The 22,589-nt window shown below is 35.7% G+C and overlaps 1 protein-coding gene across 3 annotated transcripts in view; it reads right to left on the bottom strand.

Moving 5' to 3' along the window:
- The window catches only part of LOC111508622 (uncharacterized), a 63,038-nt gene that overhangs the window by 34,969 nt on the left and 5,480 nt on the right, over positions 1 to 22,589 (bottom strand). For 2 of the 3 annotated variants that reach the window (XM_074174253.1, XM_074174252.1), the window contains exons 2-4: positions 21,003 to 21,407; positions 12,021 to 12,210; positions 3,824 to 3,997 (exon numbers count right to left, since the gene is read on the bottom strand). In XM_074174253.1, the coding sequence (XP_074030354.1) occupies positions 3,824 to 3,997; positions 12,021 to 12,210; positions 21,003 to 21,318 (680 nt within the window). In that variant the 5' untranslated portion in view covers positions 21,319 to 21,407. The remainder of the gene's footprint in view (positions 1 to 3,823; positions 3,998 to 12,020; positions 12,211 to 21,002; positions 21,408 to 22,589) is intronic. The other variant, XM_074174259.1, reaches the window with a different exon arrangement.

Below are 22,589 nucleotides of genomic sequence, written 5' to 3' on the forward strand. Positions count from 1 at the left end.
TGGGTTTCACTAGATATTCAATACAATTTTTAAAAGTATCCGTTGTGATATTATCAATGCCTGGTGCTTTTTTGGACTTCAACTCTCTGATTTAGAAGAAAAACATTATCCAGTAGTATTCTACAATATCTCTATTCAAAAATATGGTGAATTTCCATTTTTCAGTCTTCTTCGAAGTAGTTTCCCGAAGTAGTTTCCCGCAGATATACACTTGTGCTCGCGTTTTCTTGAAGCAGTTATGATATGCACTTTTTGGTATATCCTTGAGTTCTCTAAGCGATTCGATTTTTGTCTCATTAATCGTCGCAAAACGCCGTCCTGTCTTGGGTCACTTCAATATTGGGAACGGGAAAAAGTAGCAGGGGGGCAAATATGGTGAATACGGTGGATGAGCCATGATTACGGTGTTGTTTTGGCCAATAGTCAATGATGAGTGAGCAGTTGCATTATCGTGATGCCAAAACTACGAGATGTTTAACTACGAGATGTTTTTCCACAATGTCGGATGTTTTCTTCGTATTGCTTCTCGCAAGCGCCGCACGACTTCAAGCTAATACTCCCTATTAACAGAACGACCATGTGGTAAGAACTTCTGATACACTACGCTATGGTAATCGAAGAAAACAGTGAGCGAAAACTTGACAGTTGATCGAACTTGGCATGCTATTTTTTGTTTTTGTCTCTACTGGGCTTTTCCATTGGGACGAGTGGACTTTGGTTTCTATGTCATAACTAGATACCCATGATTCATCACCCGTTATGACGCTTTCAAGCAAATCTAGATTGCCGTTTACGTCATTTAACAATTCCTGAGTGGTACTCATGCGACAATTTTTTTTTTGGTAGAATCTCAGCAATTTTGGAACGAACATTGCTGCCACAGGCTTTATTCCCAAAGTTTTTGAAAAAATGCATGACATGAGTCACTCGATACGCCCACATTTTTATAAGGATAAAACACAAGCACTACAGGAAAATCCTTAAGGCACTCTCAGAGCGGTGCCTGGCGAAAGTAGTGATTCACATTGGATTTGAATCGCTGGAGATTAAATCCATTTGGAAAAACGTTCTTAGGAAGTTTATTTCACATAAAAAAATAAAAAAATCAAAATAATTTATTCGCACCCGCTACATAGCAGCCCTCCTTATGATAGATGTACATGTCAAATACTGTTACATTGAACAAAATATAATAAAATGTCACAAACACTAATAGTTCTAAAGAACAGACAAACATGTGTAACTCTCAGACAACAAGTAAATGAAAACTCATCATTCAGGAATTCACTGATCGAGTAGTAGGCTTTTGCACACAGAAATGTTTTTAATTCTTTTTTAAATTTTTTATTGTCCAGTTTTTTGAGATGTTGTGGAAGTTTATTAAATATCTTATAACTGCGTAGTGTGGAGATCTTTCAAATGTCTTCAAATTATGCTTTGTAACTGAAAGCTACAAATTAAAAAAATTTGTCTTATAAATACAAGTATTCTACTTGAAAAACATAAACTTATTCATTTGCATGCTATTTGCTGAGCTTTTCAATTAATTAAGTTCAATGAATTGAAAAAAAAAATATTGTTTTCGTCAGATTGTGCGAATCCTTCTAGATAATCGTCAGATTATGAGACAGCACGTCTTGAAACATAAAGATGAACCATATATATCTTAATCTTACGCGCTTGAGTATTACAAAATGGTGATTTTTTTTTGCACATTATAATAATGACCGCGAGTTTGCGTCAGATCGAAATCGTCAGATTATTGAATGAGAGCTTTTTTTTGTTGCACTCAACACCCCCTTAGAAAATCTGACGCGCTCGATAATTTTTTTTTTACTTTTAATCCTTACGTACAACCACCCACATCATGCAAACGATCAGATTATCATACCAACATTATTAAAAATACGTAGGAAATAGATGCTATCAATATCTGACGCGCTCGAGTATGTCCATGCAACAGTATTTTTTTACATATTTAAAAATCTATAGTCGCTTCCCCCATCGATGAAAAGGTATATATTATATAACAATTTTTTCTTCTTATCATCTAAGCTTTGCAACCTAATATGTCTCAATGACGCTCGAGTAAATCCCCATTTTGCATCGTGGGCTCCCCTGCTATTGTGGCAAAATCATGTAATCGATGTTATCTTTCACACACCAGTGTTCCTGTACACAGATTATGTCAGGTAACTCAGTTTTTGCTAGCATCTCTAGAACATTCACGGTTAATAATTTTATTGCTGATATATAGTTTAGGTTGTTAAGGTTTTGAAGGGGCTGGCTTTCTGAACGCCGTTCTCCAAATGAAAAAGTGAACAGTGAAGTTCAAAGTGTACTGAGTTGAACCTGAAAACGATGAGCAGCCACAGTCCGTCACGTATTTCTGATATGTACCGCTCTTGGTGGAATCAAGTGTATCAAGTCACTTGAACACTTCCCGTGAAAGTATCTATAGAAGAGAGAAAAGTCTCCAACCTTTCTTCGATGTTCCCGACTATCAAGGTTGCAAGTGATGTTCGCATCTCCAATCAGGAGGACGGCTTTTTTCTGGATGGACTCCAGCAGCTTCAGGGTATGTTTGGGGGTGGATACTCCATGCATGAGAAAAATACTCCAAAGGTTTGAGCCGAGCTTTACAAAGTATCAAAAGTTGCTGAGGTGTGTACAGTTTTCTGGTTCGAAACAGTGTTCCAAGCTTTTGAGAAGCAACCTTTGCAATTCCAGCGCATTATTGTGCCAGAACATATTGGTGATCATTTTAACTCCCAACAAACTAATCGAAGCTGAAAGTGGAATTGTCTGACCTGATATTATTATATTCAGTTCGGAGACATTTACCTTTTTGAAGAAAACCGATGCCTGGGTTTTTGTGGCATGGAATGAACCTGCTTACTTTCACACCAATTCAAAATTACTTCTAGATCCTCGTTAAGATATGCAATCTCCTGCTGCCGGTGAAGATGTCCCTCCGTAGCCGATATCCTGGAATCCAAATGGAATGACGAGACAAGTGTGCTGTCGTCAGCAAAGCAATATTGCTTTTATATACAATAGAAAGAGGATTGGAGACAATATAGATTCCTAGGGAACACAAGAAACTGAGATGAGTTTCTTCTCACCGAATACATAATTGTGGTTGTTTTTCCCCCCTCAGCACTAGTTGTGGAAACCACTCTTTTTTGCCCTTTACGAATATGAGCCGATTTTATGATTTGGTCGGAAAGAGATCTTCATAAAACCAATTACTTCATCTTTGTCAGATTTGGCCACATATTTATCATGAATTCTTTTTCACAGAAAACCTTTGAGGACAGGTAACCTATCCTCACACGCATACACAAATAAGGTCAGGTGATCCAATTAAGAGAAACCAAGCCACGACCACTAATAATAATATATTAACAGAGTCAAATACCACCATCGTATTTGATATGTTCGGAACAACGGGAACAACAACTCTAGCACCAACTTGGGTACTACGTCCGTTACCACATCGATGTCTACCGCAGTAGTAGATGAAACGTCAGGCATAAGAACCTGCAGACCTTGGTCAAAAAACCGGAAAATAGCTTTCACCCTCTTCTAAAAATGTTCCTAACTTGTTGAAAATCATATTCGAATATGAATCCCATGACTATTTCTCATGTTCAGTTGAATTTTCCAATGTTTGTTAACTAAAATAATGCATTCGCACAGAAAAAATATTTTCAATGTACGTACGTGATAATTTACTTAACATAAGAGAACTTAGTATGTATCTGATTATCAGAAAAGAATTATTTTGCAAATGAAATCAATTTTTAAATTATATACAAACCTTGAGAACGAAGTTCTAGTTTTTTTTGGATACGAAAATATACAGCCATCATTTGGATCATAAAATCCCAAACCAACATCGTAGCAACCTTTCCGAAGTTTCTTCGTAGGCTGATCCGCTGTTAGGAATTCTTGGCCCACAGGACCGAAATCTTTCTGAATTTCCACATGAAACCTAGACAGAGAAAAATATCCATATGATTTATCGACAACACGAGAGGGTAATCATTCACTAATTATTCTTTTGCAAGTTTTTGTGGTGAAAATAACAGTTACTATAATAAAAGTGAAGTGAACAAAAAAAGGCGGGACTACATTTTCATGTTCATACTGGTCACGTTCTTTTTCAAAAAGCTTTTATTCAACTTGACTTGTATGTATGTTAACAAATCTTGCAAGTTTAATTTGACCCACTTCCCGCTATCCGATTGACCTGAAATTTTGCATGCTGGTCCAAAACCAATGACAATGCATGTTAATCATAAACGTGACCTGATGCTGCTGCCAGGATCGGCTCCGTACGAGAGATCTCTTCAGCGGTAAATAACAGGGACACGAAATTTTGTATACGCATTCGTTTATGATAGGCACCATGAAGTAGATGCCACATCCAGGGTTGGCTTCAATAAAAAAATAGATTTTTAGAAAAAAAATTAAATCAAGCTTTTACCTAAAAAGAAATAAATAGTACAGTAGGTTGTAAGAACCCATATTTATTTGCAGTGTAGAAAAATATTATTATCTACCACCCTCAAAGTTTCCAGAGTAAGAGGATCCATCACGCAATGTGAGCAACAGGCACAAGAGGCATACCATGACTTAATTAATTTGGTGAGATGGGCGATTAGCATTGGTCTGCAACCCGCCTAGGAGAAGGAAAACTCCAAAATCAAACCCGGAACGGGAACTCCTAGACGGGTTTTCCAAATTACCACCCAAGTGAAGGTGAGGCCGTGTCGAGGACAGAGTGGCATCAGGGTGTAAAATGATGTCGTGAACGTACCACTTCAGGGTACCGAAGCGCACCCTGTTGTACATTAGCTCTTACCCTGGTAAACGAAGCTCTGGGAGGGTTGAGCAATATTTCGTCGGTACTCGTGGGAACACTATGGGAAATAAACAAACATCAACACAAAAGAAAAGAAGGTTAGAGAAAGAGAAATTGAAACGAAATGAAAAACTTGCCAAAGGCCACCTGATAGAAGAATTAGTGCAGAGTTCAAAAAACCCTAGAACCAAGTGATTTTGGCCTATTTATCAGACTTTTTTGACACGTTAAATAACCTAAACTTGAGACTGCAAGGTGCAGACTCAAATATAGTAACACATCGGGATGCCATCAAGATGTACGTTGAGAAACTACAACTTTGGATACGTAAAGTGTCAATGATCCCCAGCAACTATTCAAGTTTCAGCAAAGTAGTGTCAGTCTCAGAAGAAGTATGTTTTGAGGACGTTTTTGAAGGACCGCTTTTGAAAAACTTGATAATTGACCATTTGAAGAACCTCAAGGAGGAGTTCAGCAGGTACTTTCCTAACTTGTCAGAGGAGTTGTACAAACTATCAACTGACCCGTTCAACATGGACATACAGTTGCTGCCAGAAGAGTTGCAAGAGGAGGGAATAGAAATAAAAAATGACTCTGCTGCAAGATACGATTTTGACAAAATGGACAAGCCCTCATTTTGGTTAAAGTACTTAAAAGTTTACCCCAGTGTTTCAGGGAAAGCTGTTCGGATGTACTTGCCTTTTTCAACAACATACATGTGCGAAAAAGCGTTTTCAACTCTTGTGGCGATCAAAACCAAGTACCGCAACAAACTTGATGTCGAAAGTGACCTACGCTGTGCTTTGTCTGAAACTCAACCCAGGATCTGTCAGCTTATCCAGAACATGCAAGCGCACCCATCTCACTAAATTACATTTTATGTTTTGTTTTTGTAAGTAGGTAGGCCTATTGTTTCACCTTCCAATTTGAAAATGTATCTGTGTTACAATGTTAAATTTTGTATCAGTTATTATATTCGTTTTTCATGTAATACTTGTTTAAATTTTCACCATACGTACAATTATTGATATGTGTAGGGGGGCGTGGGGGGATCTCCAAATAACCAGAGGGGGCGTGGTAAAAAAGTTTGGGAACCCCTGAATTAGACTGTTCGAAATTAACTGGGACTCGGCCATGAAATAATGATGCCATCAATGAAATGAATAGACTAAGAAATATAACAAGATAATTCTTCTATAAGGTATGCCGGAGCAGTAGGTACCTACCTACTTCTATTGAATATAGTTTATCCTAATAATAGTTTTTCCCTTTCCTTAATTTTTTCTGTTGAAGGACTCTCCGTTTTATAGATGGACTTTCGTATTGATCGATAACTATCGATTGAAACTAAAAAATATAATATAACATAAGGATAAAAAACTTTCAAAACAAGCTTTTATTTAAGTGTCCTAAAAAGATCAAAATGAAATTTTAAATCACATTAACCACATTTATTTATGACTTTACAGAATTGAAATTATAATAAAAGCTTGTCGCGATAATTTCAATTTGTAATTGAAATTTTGTAATTAAGTAGGCACTTACTAAACTTGTGAGCAATTCATAAGTGCCGTGAATGCTTAAAATGTGGAACATTAACCTTGAATAACTTTTTTGCACACAGGATTTATCGTGTTTGAAATTTATTGCAGTACCTAGTTGATCTGTCAGAATGTTTCTTAATTTATTTTCATTTGACTGAATATGTAGAGATTTCTTCTAGGCATCGCGACAAGCTTTTATTATAATTTCAATTCTGTAAAGTCATAAATGAATATGCTTAATGTGATTTAAAATTTTATTTTGATCTTTTTAGGGCACTCAAATAAATGCTTGTTTTAAACGTTTTTTATCATTATTTCATTAGCAAAGAAAAAAATGATATCGAGAACAAAGTCAACATGGAGATGGCTGAAAGTAAAGGGTTTCTCAAACATAGTGGATAAGTCAATCAGGAAGAGAAAATTTCAATAGTGCCTTCGTGAACCCTCGCCTTTTAAGAAAATTGAAGACTAAAGATAGTTTTCGAAAACTAATGAATAGATTGGTGGAAATTATTGAAAAAATAAATATAGAACTGCTCGTACACTTCAATACGTGTTGATGTGTTGATGTTATAAATTCTACTCATCAGGAATGTATACACGGTGTTCATTAAACATGGCCTATTCTTAGAATATTTTATCTTTTGATAATGTTTGATAGGGCGCTTTGTTTCGAAGATACGGAGTGAAAAAAATTTCGACAATAATAATTTTGGTAATTTTAAAATTATTACCGTAGCCGAAATGAAAGTATAGCGTACTACACTGGACCTACAAAGTAATACAAAATCTAACAATTCCATTGGTACCTATCAACAACATTCCGATTACTACAAACGGCTGCAGACATTCAATTTGAATATTATGTCTCGTAAGTGATCCCGGTGTTTTGAAAGAGTTCGAGAGTCGATGAGAAGATTGGATGCTTGCATCCGAGCAGGGGGTAATGATTTCCAACAGTTTTTGTAGATTAAGAAACATCACATGTAATTTTTGTTAATAAATTGTTATTGTAGAAATTCTTTTTCGCTCCGTATCTTCGAAACAAAGAGCCCTATCAAAAGTCATCAAAGGACAAAATATTTTTAGAATAATCCAAGGAATAGTCCCTTGAATGTTTGCCGTAGGTTCAATAAACGCCCTGTATAGTTGAAGGTGGATTCATTATGGATGACGGGATGCGAATAGGCTTTATGCTCTCTAAGTGACTCGGAGAGTTATTCACAGACTTACTCAGAACACGAGGCTAATGACGATACTAGGTAGGTAGGTCTAAAGTGAGTGGGTCTTTTCGACCCTCCACCGCAACCCATAAGGGTTCATTGTGGTTCACACCTATTTACACTCGGCCAAATAAATCCAGTTTCTCAATAAAGCCGATTACTTTGCATGGTGACTGGTCTTTCAGGTCAGATGGTGAGAGTACGGATCTGCCGAACTCAAAGAACCTGATTCGGTCCCCAGCGGGGCAGGCATAAAGTATATGCTCTGCAGTTTCATCATTTTCCAGATAGAGGCGACACACACTGTCTTCCGACAGTCCAAGTCTCTGCATGTGATGATTCAAATGACAGTGACCTGTAAGAAGGCCTGTTAGAAAGGCCTTCTCACAGGTCACTCTAGAAATCGACGCCGTTGAAAAAAAAAAGTTGCAGTAAGCCACTGCTTATTGTAAAAGCCTATGGCGTTTTTTTCGTACTGAATTTCATGTGGATATATTGATTTATTTATTCATTTAACGGCAAAGTCAATTTATAAAAACATATTTAACAAAGTGTGAAGAACTATAAGGTAAGTTTTTGGCTTTCTACTACTCCATCTGATACAAAAAAAGGGATGAGAGAATCTTCCAAAGAAAGGAAGGAAGTAATCAATTTGAAACTCTATACATGAATGTGTAGATCATGCAAAGAAGGAACTTTCAGACACAAACTGAAAGAAAGTGCTCCTGAAACAGCTACTTTCATATATATATATGAAAGTATTATATTAAAATATCAAATGAAGAATAATTGTGGTTATTTTAACTTGTGCATAAATAGTGCACTTTTCTTAGGTAGAGTCTTGGATACTAGTTATTGGGTTTAGTTCTTAGCATAAACCCACTACATGATCTACACATTCATGTATAGAGTTTCAAATTGATTACTTCCTTCCTTTCTTTGGAAGATTCTCTCATCCCTTTTTTTATATCAGATGGAGTAGTAGAAAGCCAAAAACTTTCTTTCCAAAAAAAAAAAACTAATCACTCCTAAAAATATAACCCCTTCAATTCAAACTATAAGGTATTTTTGAATGCTCATGTCTAATGTATACATTACAATTTACAATTTCACAAAACATTTAGAGAATTGTGAAATACGAACTATTAATGAATCCTACTATCCTAGTGACTACATTACTAAAAGATGAAAAAATCTGGTACTTATAACAAATCTGGTACATACAAAGAAAATGGTAATGCAAAGAAAAGCTTCGGAAACGCTATACTTAGCCTTTTCAATTGATTTTTAAAGACCTGGAGTGACACATTGAGCAGATCTAAGTTATTATGATATTGATTTCCGAGCTTCGGAATACAAGGAATCGGACTATTCAAAGCATAATTGGTATGGAAAAAAATTATATGAGAAATGTCAGGATTTCTGTTTTTTTTTGTTTGATATGAAAAGTTATTAGTTGAAGTAGTTGTGGGCAGTTTATCTCACTATTTATTACTTTGAAGAGGCAACTCAAGTTCATAGAAATCCTCTTGTCGTCCAATTATTTTATATTTAACTTGGTTGAGAGTCGATTGTACTCACAGTCATTTCGTTGAATACCAAAGTGAAAAGGACAATTTCGCTATGAAATTTAACTCCCAGATCGCGAATAAATTGTTCTCTTTCAAGAGCTTAATTATTGGACTTCTAATTTTAGCGAACGTAATGATTTGGCACTTATCGATGCTTACCTCTAACAAATTATTTCTAGACCACATGGAAAAAGCTTTCAACCAATTCAGCAACTTCCCGGCAAGTAATTGTTCGATAAAGTTTGAGATCGTCCGCAAACATAAGAGATTCTGAATTTTTGAAAACAAACAAGTTGAACAGAAATTGGCCCATATGAAACCTGAATGGGCGTAGATGTTGTATCTACGTATTTTACAGACAGAGTTCTACCAGTTGAGAAGTTATTGCCTCAGTATTACTTGCAAAATATTTCCGCCTATACCAAACGCTTGAATTTTAGCTATACGTAGGCCGTGGTTGACTCTGTGTTGGGGAATTCATTTCGCAATAAAGGTCCGTTTTTACGTATTTTAAGCGAAAATCTCAGCTTTTGATTTGTGTGTGGACAGATTGGCATAAACCTATCTCACACTTAGTTCTCACCTCTGGTAAGGATTCCTGGCTACTTTGGCCTGGAAGCTGCTAACTTTCTCACAAAGGATGGCGCTGTAAGTGATTTCAACCAAAACCTGTCATTAGCATCTTTTTAGGCGGTGCAATTCAATGAATACCTGAATTGCAGAACGAGTTTCAAACCTCTGGCAAAATCTACTAGGTCTCCTTCGAAGTACGTTACTGAACAATTGTTGGGTTTCGTCACGCTTATACAAATATTCGTATTTTATTGCCAAACACAATTTCACGACTCCATATCAAAAACTTCAATTGAAAAATCAGTAAAAATTGTCAACACAAAACTAGCATTTTGAGACTTTTCGATACAATTTCTGATACTTGAAAAGCTTATTGTTGAATCATCTAAAAATGGAACTTCTAACGGGTGATGATCGACTGTATTGTCAAACATGTCAAACATGCGCCAAACTAACTGACTATTATAAGAAAACAAGTATAGCTGAGGCACCAGTCAAACTAATTAAAACACTGATGATCTTCAAACATGACTCAACCTCTGACGGAAGCACCAAATGAAGGTTCGAAATAGATGAACACTTCAATCTAGTCATGCAGTCATTGTTCGCTGTGGTTCTGGCGTTGAATTTGGTCATTATTATGCCTTGGTCAAAGACGAAATGGACTGGTTTAAGTTTGACGATAGTCGTGTCACTAAGTGTTCTGGCGATGTCTTGAATTCATTGGAGCCTCTGGAGATACACTACATTTTGTTTTTTGAAAGAGAGGACATTGGCAGATCAAGATCTTCAGATGATGTGGTGCTACAGGTTTTTCTAGGTTTACCTGCAGCTGAAAAAGCAAGTGCGCCACTGGAATCAGTGAAGTCGTCCCGGGGCGCCACATAATTTTTGTTGTTGTTTCATATTCTCATGATTTGTATAATTTTTTTTTTCAATATTGAAAATTTACAAATCTGGAAAGTCGATGGGACCCATTGCCTCTGCCAAAAGTTCTCATACTTATAAAATTAATGAATGACTAACCAAATAGTTTGTGACTCTCTCAATCACATAATTGAGTTGAGGTGTTGTTAATTAACACGACTTTATACAGACAGTATCATTTGATGATCAATAGTCTCAGTGGAGAAGTAATCAAAGACTACATACAAGAAAGAAAAATCTGCAATGAACAGAATTGCTTCCAGTGCAACAATTGTTACGAAGCACAAAGGCATGACAATACGAAACTTACTTTCCCCCTTTATAGCTAATCTGTTCATCTGCAGATCTGAATTGAAAGCAAAGAGAAGTTGAATTACTTTCCACGGAGTTGGGTCCGATATGGAGATTATATATTTGCGATTTCTGACACAAAATAATCTAAGATATAGGACTCTGTTTCAACTTTCAACAACCCATCCCCGAGCAATAAATTTGATTAAGAAAATGAGAACAACTATTCTTGAAGGTCTTCAAGATTAGAAGTAATCGAGGTCTAGAATTTGTTGTTTATAGGAGAAATACCAGTAATTAGAGATATATTCCTGATAGGTTATTCCATTGTCCACAACACAAAATGGCAGGACCAAACTTTTTTCGTCCATAGGCATATTAGCTTCGTCTTGAGTGAAGGAAGATATGATATTGGGAAAATTTTTATCAGGGACATAGCTGAAAGTTAACCAGGAAAATCATCGTTAATCTCATTCTTTCCGAAAATACATGAATTCACAGTTCATTTTCCTTCCCTATGAACCAAGATACATTAACGGATTAGTACGAACTTTTATAAAGTTGAACGTATCAGTAGCCTCCAAAACTCCTGGCTTACTCCAAAAAATTTTAGGTGAACTTTCAAGATGAAAAGTCGGGGAGGACTATTACGAAAAATACATCGGTTGGACTAAGCGAGCTATCTATACTCGTTTCAAAGAACATGTAGAAAATAACTGATTTTATAGACCAGAAAAATCTAATGTTGATCAAAGCACCTTGAAGAACATCCACAGAACGAATAAAAACTGTCTGAAATTGCTGAGATCGGTATATATTGAACTTTTCGGAAACTTCTACGGTGAGATAACTCATAGTGAAGAAAGAAACTCGTCCTTGAGTTTTCGAGGTCAATCAGACTGAAACAGGAACAACAAGAATGAAAAATATCTGAAGAGAAAGTTAAAAATTGAAAAAGAACAGAAAACAGCTACATGAATACTATTTGAATATAACATATTAAAGTATTACTTGCATTCACCTTCTATCAGGCTGCTGACAGTATTTGAAGTTCTCATCAAAAACTTCGTTACAAGCAAAAATATAGGTTTGATCTTCCTCCAGCCTTCCATTCTTCCACATGCCTTGTAATCTTTGACCATTGGGATACAGCAAAGTACCAAGGCCATGAAACAATCCATTTTTATTGAATTCTCCTTCGTAAATGACTCCTATAACACAAAAAACTTGGGAACTTTGAGAAAAGTTATAGCTGTTAGTGATACCTTGATAAGAAATTCCGGTAAATATAGTGTGGTTTTTGATTTTGAAACAATTTCCAGGAAATTTTGAAAACAGCTTTAAACTTCTTGTTGAAATATATGATAACTAACTAACGCATGAGATTTTCACTAAACGATTTTACAAAAACGCAACACGTGTTTCGCCACACAATAACTCCTTCCTTGTCTTTACTAAAGACACGCCCGAAGCCATTGTATGTTGAAGCTACATCTGTAAAATTAGTTGTCAATTATTCAGTCTGTTTTGCCAAATCACCATGGACGGATAAAGCATTCAAAAACACGTTCAAATGATAAATTTGTTTCATCAAAATGGGTGTTTTGTTTGGACAACGTACCGCGCGCTTCGCCTATTTTACGGTCGCCATAATCGTCCTACCGAGAGGACTTTTCCCAATGTAATGAATTAAATTTGAGTTCACTGGTTTAGTAAAAGATCAACTAACACTCGTTTGTCAATAAAACGCAAGATCTACCGAAAACATCTCCACTGTCTGTGAGAGTGTGCAGGAGATTCCTAGGCAGTCGATTTCGCGTCGCTCACAAGAACTCGGCCTTTCGTAGATCATAACTTAGCAAATTTTGCGTCGTCACTCAGGCCTGCACCCGTACAGAATTCAACTGACCCAAGAACTGAAGGTAAACGACCATAGACAACGACTTGTGTTTGCTAAATGGGCTCTAGAGCAATTGGTAACTGACCCAAATTTTCATTGAGAAATCATCTTCAGCGATGAGGTCCATTTCTGGATGAATGGGTACTTGATTAAACAAAATTGTCGAATTTGGGATGATACCAAGGATGGGATGATCCAAGAGCGTCTAGTGCAAAAAATTCACTAGTTGGTGTGGATTTTAGGCTGGCAGCGTCATCGGTCTATGTTTCTTTGAGAAAGACGTTGGCTAGCTCATCATTGTCAACTGCGAGCACTATAGGTCGATGATTACCAACTTCTTTTGGCTTGAATTGAATGATCGGGACACCAACGACATGATTTGGTTTCAACAGGATGGTGCTACGTGCCACACAGCTCATGCCATATTGAATATTTTGCAAGAGCGATCTGAGGGTATGGTCATATCACATGGAGGTGATGTGAACTGGTCAACGAGATCGTGCGATTTTATCCCGTTAGACTTTTTCTTGTGGAGTTTTCTTAAAATCGCAGGTGAATGCGAATGAGCCACAAACCACAGAGGTCTCCAAAGCCAACATAACCCATGCCATTGGTCAAATTCAGCCTGATTTATGAAGCAGAGTCATGAAAATTGGACGTTTCGGACGCACTACACCAAGAGGAGCCGTAATGGCGTCAGTAGATCTCTCAAACGAATAAAAATTTGTTGTTTTATTTAAATTTCAAGATAGGACGCTCTTAATGAAATATCCTATTATATTTGAAAAATGTAATGGTACGGCTGCAGCGTGATAAATCCCCTCTGAATGTGGCGATCAGTCGCGTTTTTTAGAGTAAGGAATCAGTTTATTTCATCTTCTGAAGACGCTAATCTGGTTAGCGTAGTATTGAAATTCTAATGATTGGGAAAGTTGTTTTTTTGGTTTATTTCACGCCAGAAGTACCAGTTTTAACTTTTATTAGTCGCAGAAAAAATTGAACTAAATGTAGAGTAAGAAAAGCATGCTCCTAGATTGAGCAAAGCAAAAGAAATGTCATCGATCCGAGGAGAGACGAAAGATCCTCGTAACCATATAACAACGGGAATTGAGACAGAAAATAGCGTTTTAAAAGAATTTCTAATATTGATCAGAAACTAATTCAAAAGACGCAATGACATCTAGCTAGTAGGTTACCGCAAGAGATTTCAAGTAACATGTAACGAACTAGAGTAGGTACAGTGTGTCTCACTTCTCATGGAAACACCCCCGTATCTTCCGTAATATTCGAGGTAGAACGATAAAACTCTCAGGACTGATGGAAATACTCCAAATGCACCTACCACCTGAATGGGGTTGGCCAAAGTGATATACACTGTCCGCCACTCGCGATGGAACACCCCATTTTTACGGTAAAACATATTAGGGGGCAAAATAGGCTCAAAATTCCTTCAGATTCGTGATCAGGACTACCAACTTACTACGAATATACTTTTTTCCTGAAAATATTTTAGTCCTGAAAAATCCGAATTTGTCTCTCTTCTTATGGAAACACCCCCTTATCTTCCGTAATATTCGAGGTGGAACGATGAAACTCTCAGGATTGATGGAAATGCTCAAAATTCACCTACCACCTGAATGGGGTTGGCCAAAGTGATATACACTGTGCGCCACTCGCGATGGAACACCCCATTTTTACGGTTAAACATATTACGGCGCAAAATAGTTCGCTTCCAATACCTGAACCCCTTCATTCTATATGGAGAGTACTCTCAGGTATGAAAGATACAAATGCTGTGAGATGATATCATCCATTTTGAGCCTATCTGAGGAAAATGTCACAGCACCACATTCTCAGATTATCGAGATAGTGTGAAACAGTGTATGAAAAATTATCGATGGTGGCATCTATTATAACTGAAGAAGATTATTCGTGAAACTGATTCTGGTTGCTGAAAATCCAAATTTTATCCCAACCAGAAGTGAGAGCTCTCGATTGATGAGCAAAAACTGCAAAAAATGGAAAAAATCTATATTCAAAGGTTCACATCTCGAAAACTGTACAATTCTGAGCTTTGGCTATGGACACTTTCAATCAGCACATCAAGAACTACAACATATCAAAATTTCGGCAAAATTCAAGGCAAGCTGGGTCCTTTATCAAAATATTGAGGAAACATTTTACTATCCGAAACAAAATTAATCTTCATACTCATTACAACACCGAAACAACTGTTAATTTCTAAAGAAAAAATCGCACTCGGTGAACAGGTAGAATTTGTATTATTTTACCTACTTGCTGAATTGTTGTCTGAAGACATTTAAAGGGACTGAATTACATCAGTTTCATTGAATCATGCGGTGCCCTGAAATCACCCTGGAAAACAGTTGCTTATTGATATTTACTGTCAACCTGACAATATTGTTGAAAGATCTTGTTGTATTAACCCCCAGACCAGTTTTCATTGCATTTGTTGTTTCTAGTATTGTTGTTCTTTGAATCACCGTTGTTCCTGTTGTTTCTGCCGTGTTTTTGTTCCCATTGTGTTTCTTGTTCCTGTATTTGTGTTGGATATTGTTCCTGTGTTCCAGTTGTTTTCTGTTCGTGAGTTCCTGTTCATATTTTAATATTTTTGAAGTTCCCATTTTAACTGACATCAGCTAATTTTGATTCACAAAGTTCAACATAGCACGCCTGTCACTTCAAGCAAAAATTGAAATTGTTTTAATTGTTGGTGAAGGGGCGAGGTCTTATCGTGAAGCGGCCGCTGAATTTAATAGAAGACACCCGCTTTATAGGATAGGCCAACAAATAAGGAAGGTCTCCGTGCAAGAATTATACAAGCGTGTAGAGAAATTACACATAGAGAACTGAGAAAGAGTTGGAGGAAATAATAGAAGGCGCATAGAAAAATGTGTTCGATTGGAGGGAATTTTCATAGAAGGCACGAAAATATAAAATTGTCAACAGTTAAATCATTTGAAATTGATTGTTTTGTTTTTTAATTGAAAATGTGATTTTGAAAGTAGTACTTCGAAAGAATTTTGAACTACATAACAATTTTCGCCACAAAATATCCTTGTTTTGTTTTTAAATAATGGGAAAATGAAAATATGAACTAACATTAACCATCCTAAAACCTCACTGATTACATGTTTCCGTTCCTCTTACAAAATTACCATTTTCTCTCTAATTGAGAAGGAATAACTTTCCTGACAACAAAATAAAAAATAAATTATTTGTGTGAAAACAAAAGTCGAGTTTCTCTTAAACAATTTCGTTCATGTTTTGATGTCAAAACCAAAAAAAAATCTACTTCAATTATTACGGAAGATACGGGGGTGTTTCCATGAGAAGTGAAACCAATTCGGATTTTTCAGGACTGAAATTTTTTCAGGAAAAAAGTGTAATTGTAGTAAGATGGTAGTCTTGATCACGAATCTGAAGGAATTTTGAGCCTATTTTGCCCCCTAATATGTTTTACCGTAAAAATGGGGTGTTCCATCGCGAGTGGCGGACAGTGTATATCACTTTGGCCAACCCCATTCAGGTGGTAGGTGTATTTTGAGCATTTACATCAGTCCTGAGAGTTTCATCGTTCCACCTCGAATATTACGGAAGATACGGGGGTGTTTCCATGAGAAGTGCCACACACTGTATAACATGGAGTGGAGTTTTGCAACTGGAATCACTTTTCAAAATAATATTGGAGTTTTTTTCCAACACCAAACCGTTATTTTAACACTTCGACACGTGTTTCGATCAACAAGTGATCATCTTTAAGAGGAAGATCAAACTAGTTAGAAGATGATCACTTGGTGATCGAAACACGTGTCGAGGGGTTAAAATAACGGTTTGGTGTTGTGAAAAAACTCCAGTAATATTCGTTACTACACCAAAGGTTCCAAACAGTGCATCACAAGTGGAATCACTTTTGATGAATCGACCATTATACCATTGACTGGCCGGAGTTTGGCGAAAGAACGATAAAGTGAAACTAATGAGAGCGGACGATGCTTGCAACGGTTCGACTGGGGGGAAATGACGGCAAATTTAGGGCGTGCTGGGGGATGCGGGAAACCGTTGAGGTAGAAAGACAGCGACTACTAGTGAGGTTGGCAGTCAAGACTGGGAGATCCGTTAAAAAACCACTAGAGACAGTTTTGAGGGTATTTTGGTCGACAGAAAACTTTGAGCGGTAGACGTTGAGGTTTAGAAGAAGTGATTAGACAAAAACAAGAGGAGTGATGGTAGTTGGCGATTCAATTGTGGGTGTCTTCCGCCAAATTGTTCTGGTTGTTTTGTGAAACGCGAGAAAAACGTACCAGACGAAGTAGGGAAAGTAAAGAATATCCTGAATCAATATTCACTTCACTAACCAAGAAGGAAAGCACTTGCTTTTTTCTCTATAATACATCAGGGAAGTGAGAGTTATTTTTTTTTTATTATTGTAATTGTTTTGTTGCTTGTCATTGATTTAATTTTAAATATGTTCCGCTGTTTCTATAATCATCAAGGTATGAATATATAAATTGAGTCTATTGAAAACACTTTCCCAACACCACAAAAAAATTACGGTCTCTCGACGCGTGTTTCGCTAATCGGAAATCGAAAAGTGTGAAATGAGTTCTATGAATAGCGACAAAGGTCCTATTTCGAACAGCCCTTTATTTGGTCTTATACATGATAAGTCTATAAACAAATAACAGATGAATATTAAAAAAAATGAAGGGGGTAGTCACTAACATAGAGAAAAAACATAACAAATTAGAAGTATTAAAAAACGTATAGGTACAATAATAGGTAGTTGTTACGTATTACTAACAGGTAGTAGTTTTGCCACTAGCATATAAAAACACCGACATAGTAGTAAAATTTAGACGTAATGATCTCCTGAGGACGCTAACTTGGTTAGCGAAACGCGCGTCGAGAGAAGTTATTTCATTCTGGTGTCGGGAAAATGTTTTCAATAGATTCATTAAACGTCAGAGATTCCAGTACGAACTTTCAAAGATAAATTGAGTATTTCAATCGATACAGGGCGTTTCTTGTATTATGTGGTAACATTGCTACATTATAAACCGTAACAGATACGAAGACGATTAAATGGGATTAAATGGAAAACGAAAATGTTGTTGTATTCTAAGTGTACTATGACAATGTGATAATAAATATTCGATGAAACGTTTTGTGTCAACATGGCTACCATCAACTTTTTTTTTTAATATGGACCTGTGTTTTTTATTACAGATATTGATAAAGCGATAAATTCACAATCTGGGGGTATATCACATTTGATATATTTATAGCGTTTCATTTGAAATAACCACCATCATCAGTGACAACAATCAAACAGAAAAACAATTTATTTTATCATGAACTTTTGGGAAAAATGAAACCAATATGGAAAATCAAAGCTACATGGCAATCTACATTAGATGCTCGAATCGACGACCTCTTTGTTGAATGCACATAAGTTGTCAGTCCAGACAATTTCTGTGTCAATTTTCTAGCATAACAGGTGTAATACTAATACATGCATCTCTTATTTTTTGATTTAAATGGTCGATATCTGTACTTGGTGCTGAAAAAACTTTATCCTTCATGTGTCTCCAGATAAAAAAATCTAAAGTAAGATCTGGGGATCGAGCTGGCCAGTTAATTGGTCATTGTTTCCAATACCATTTTCTTGGGAATATTGCATCTAAATGTTCCCTTACTATTGCTGTATTATGGGGAGGAGCGCCGTCCTGTTAAAAATATTTGTTGATTAACATTTTTTTTCAATTGATATTTCGCTATGTCTGTTTTCACAATAAACAATGGCAGTTATCAACATATGAATTTGTTTATATGAATTTTTTACGTAATTTGTTTATTAAATTGTTTTAAACAAATAGAGAGATAATCATTATTATTATAATTTTTTTTTTCCTAATTTTAATTTTTAATTGTTCAAAATCGATTTTTTTATATTCCGATTGTTTATATAATTAGTTAAGACATAATTTTGCTTTCAAAAATCATAATTTACACTTTTAAATAGTTTGGAAAAAAAATTTTCATTTATTATCTAATTGCTCATTAGTTCAACAATTTGTTATGAACCAATATTGAACAACGTTATATTTTGTTTCTGAAGCAGAAAAAAATTATTAAAATAGCTATATATAAAAAAGTGTCATAAAACACTTTTTTTAATTTATTATAATACTTTCTGATATCATATATAATATCATATATAGCTGTATTTATAATTTTTTTCTGCTTCAGAAAAAAAATATAACGTTGGTCAATATTTGTTTACAACAAATTGTTGAACTAATGAACAAATGAATAATAAATAATTTTTTTGCCAAACTATTTGTAAACTAACTAAGTGTAAATTATGATTTCCAAAAGCAAAATGATTTCTTAACTAATTATTTAAACAATCAAAATATAAAAAATCGATTTCAAACAACTAAAAATTAAATAATTTTTTGAAAAATGGTGATTTTTCTTCTACGGGACACGATTCATTCAAGATACTGGATTTTTTTCAAATTTTCAAAATGACATTTCATGTTATAAAAAAATTATTTCTTTTGATAAACTCTCTTTAGCGGCAGCGCGCGCATGCCGTAACAGCCGCGCGGAACCCTGTTTTCAACGTCAAATTAAAATTATAAATAATGGAGATAGAGTTTCGGGAGTCAGGACTTTTTTATTGGAAATTTCCTACTCGTTAACGAGTTTTTTTTCAAAATCGCTTAAATATTAATATTTTTTGAGTTATTAACGAAAAACTAAATACCATTTTTTCCAATCTTATTTTGTTAATAACAATTGCAATTTTTGACCTGCACCAAAATCCTTCAAAAACATTTTTCTAGAGGTGATTCCGAATCAAATGAACTATCGCTCATATTTCTAGTACCTTCATCTCTATTTTTCATGTTTTTGAACTTGTTGATTAGACTATTATTGAGGTGATGAACTTTGCGTATCATGTAGCATTTATATTTGTTCTTTTTGCAGAAATCCCCATTTCGTGGGCGATTTCTTGTAAAGAAGTGATTAGCAAATTTTTTGTGCCTGGCCAATCCTAAATTAAAAAAAAAGATGTTTTCACTGTGTAAATTTCTATGTGGTAATATTTGCTTACACTAACATTTATTTGATTTCTCACACTTCCAGTAACCACACATTTTCTTGTTTTCTTTCTGTCAAATGCACCATAGCCCTCAAATTTCTTTCTAATCGTCTAAACATTTGGATGTTCGGAATACGACGATTCGGGTATAGCTCAACATACATATTCCTTGCCAAAAGAGAACTTCTATTTGATTTTGCATAACGAAATAGCATATCAGTCCTTTCATCATTGAATACATCTTTGATATGTTCATAAACGTCTGACAGTTCTCAATTGAGATGCTATTTGATCATACTAAATTATACAACAATCGAATTTTGACCAAAAACTGATATTATCGTTACTTCCAGGACTGAGAATTATAAAAATCTTACGAATTATAATTGATTAGGAAGAAATAAGCCTTGAAAGAAGGATTAAGGCAATACAAAAATTTCCAAAAAGAAAAAGTAGGAATTTTCATTGTGTTAGGGTACCTTCCTGTCGAATGTATTGGGTTGTCTGAATTATAGTTTGAATAAATCGAAATCATTTACAAAGGAAGTAAGGACAGGACCGTAATTTAAAATTGTTGTCACTGATGATGGTAATTATTTCGAATGAAACCCTTGAATTGTGAATTTATTATCACATCGTCATCGTATACTTTGAATACAATAACATTTTCTTCTTCCACTCTTTGATATTCTCCGAAATAATAATTCCATTTGATAAAAACGAACAGCATTTTTGGTTTTTCCCGTATAACTCGGGAAGGGCGAGAGTCCCCGTAAATTTTCTTCGACTATTGTATTGTTCCCGATGACATTTATCTTTTTTTCCATTTAATCGTCTTCGTATCTGTTACGGTTTAGAATATAGCGATGTTACCACATGATAAATGAATCGGCCTGTATAGCACTTTGAAAATATGAATCGAATTTTGTACACCTCTATTCGTGACATACACTAGATGGAAAACTCACCATGCGGATACCTATATATCCCATCCCCGGAAAATCCCAGAGCGTTCCATTCTCCGAGATACCGACTCCCGGTGCAGAATTGTTGAAGCGGCTTCTTCATACGGACGCAACCCCACAAACTGGGTGCCACGTCGCGTCTGCTCTGCACCAACTTGACGTGGGAAGACAAATTTCTTTCCACGAAGGAAACTCTCTGATCATGTGGGCCAGGTAGGAAGCGGGAAAGTCTCTGCTCAGAACTGCCGGCTCCGAATATTCCGAAATGGGACGAGAGTCTGTACTCTGACATACTTTTCATTATTGTTGAGCTCGACATTTTGACTGAATTTGTTGTTCACTTCAGGAATTTTCTAACCCGCCCCTGTAGATATTTCGATTTTTCGGATCTAACTTACATTGGCCGATCTAAAAATATATTTCCGAAAGACATTATATATTTTTGACTTGAAGGGGTTATATTCAGTGTTCATATAGAAGTATTTGTTTCGAAAGAATATTTTTTCTTTCGTATAATTCAATGTTTATATGAAAGTAGCTGTTTCAGGAGGACTTTCTTTCAGTTTGTGTTTGAAAGTTACTTCTTTGCATGATCTACACATCCATGTATAGAGTTACTTATTTTCAAATTGATTTCTTCCTTCCTTTTTTTGGAAGATTCCCTCATCCTTTTTTTGTATCAAGATGGAGTAGTAGAAAGCCAAAAACTTTCTTTCCCAAAAATATTTTTGACCTAATTGAACAAAATATTTCAATACCAATATTTATGAACACAATAAATGAACACAGGAATTTAACGGTTCATTTCATTAGTTTGGACTTCCATTGTCTAATATGCTATAAATTAACCTGAAATCCCTGAAAGAATCTGTAAACAAAAATTAAGAAGATTAGCTGAAAAATTACAATTCTATTAAGCAAAAAAAAAACTGAAATTACAGTGAAATGAAATACAAGAAACAACAAAAAATCAAAGAATTGAAATATTAACACGATACGAAAGTTAAAAAAATTATTGACAAGAAATGAAAATTGAAAATTAAATGATTCCAAGCCAAGTTTCTTCACGACGTTTCGATTGTTAGTATCCACAACCGTCTTCGGGTAATAACTGGACTTGATCCAATCGATCCAATCGATCATCTTCAGTTCAGACAGTTTGGACTCTATCTCCTTCACCCTTGCGGTTGGCGGACAAATGGGTCATGCCTGAGTGGTGGTGGCGGTATGAAGGTCCTCAGACATCAGTAAGCCCTTCATGGTGTCTGGACTTATTCCTTCGAGATCTGACTATTTAGTGATCATTCGAGTGTTTTCACCTACCCCCTCTTCCCTCTCGCCGCTTCATAGCTTTTAGCGGTAACTGGAGTTGGTCGTGTTTTGCTTGATTAGAGGTTTTCATATGTTGCGTATCTCTACGCTAGATCGACTAAATGCGTTGTTGGATAACATATATGCGGCTTCTTTGAATTTTCCCCTAAACCATTGTTCCTCCTTGTGGATGATTTCAGCTTGAGCCCAAACATGCTCTGCTATTCCTGATTTGTTGGTTTTTCCTCGCTGTGTGTGTTTCTCGTGCCCGGAAATGCG

The sequence above is a fragment of the Leptinotarsa decemlineata genome, unplaced genomic scaffold, assembly GCF_025532065.1.
Source record: "Leptinotarsa decemlineata unplaced genomic scaffold, Ldec_3_MD MMD2_P_RNA_scaffold_12, whole genome shotgun sequence".
NCBI lineage: Eukaryota > Metazoa > Arthropoda > Insecta > Coleoptera > Chrysomelidae > Leptinotarsa > Leptinotarsa decemlineata.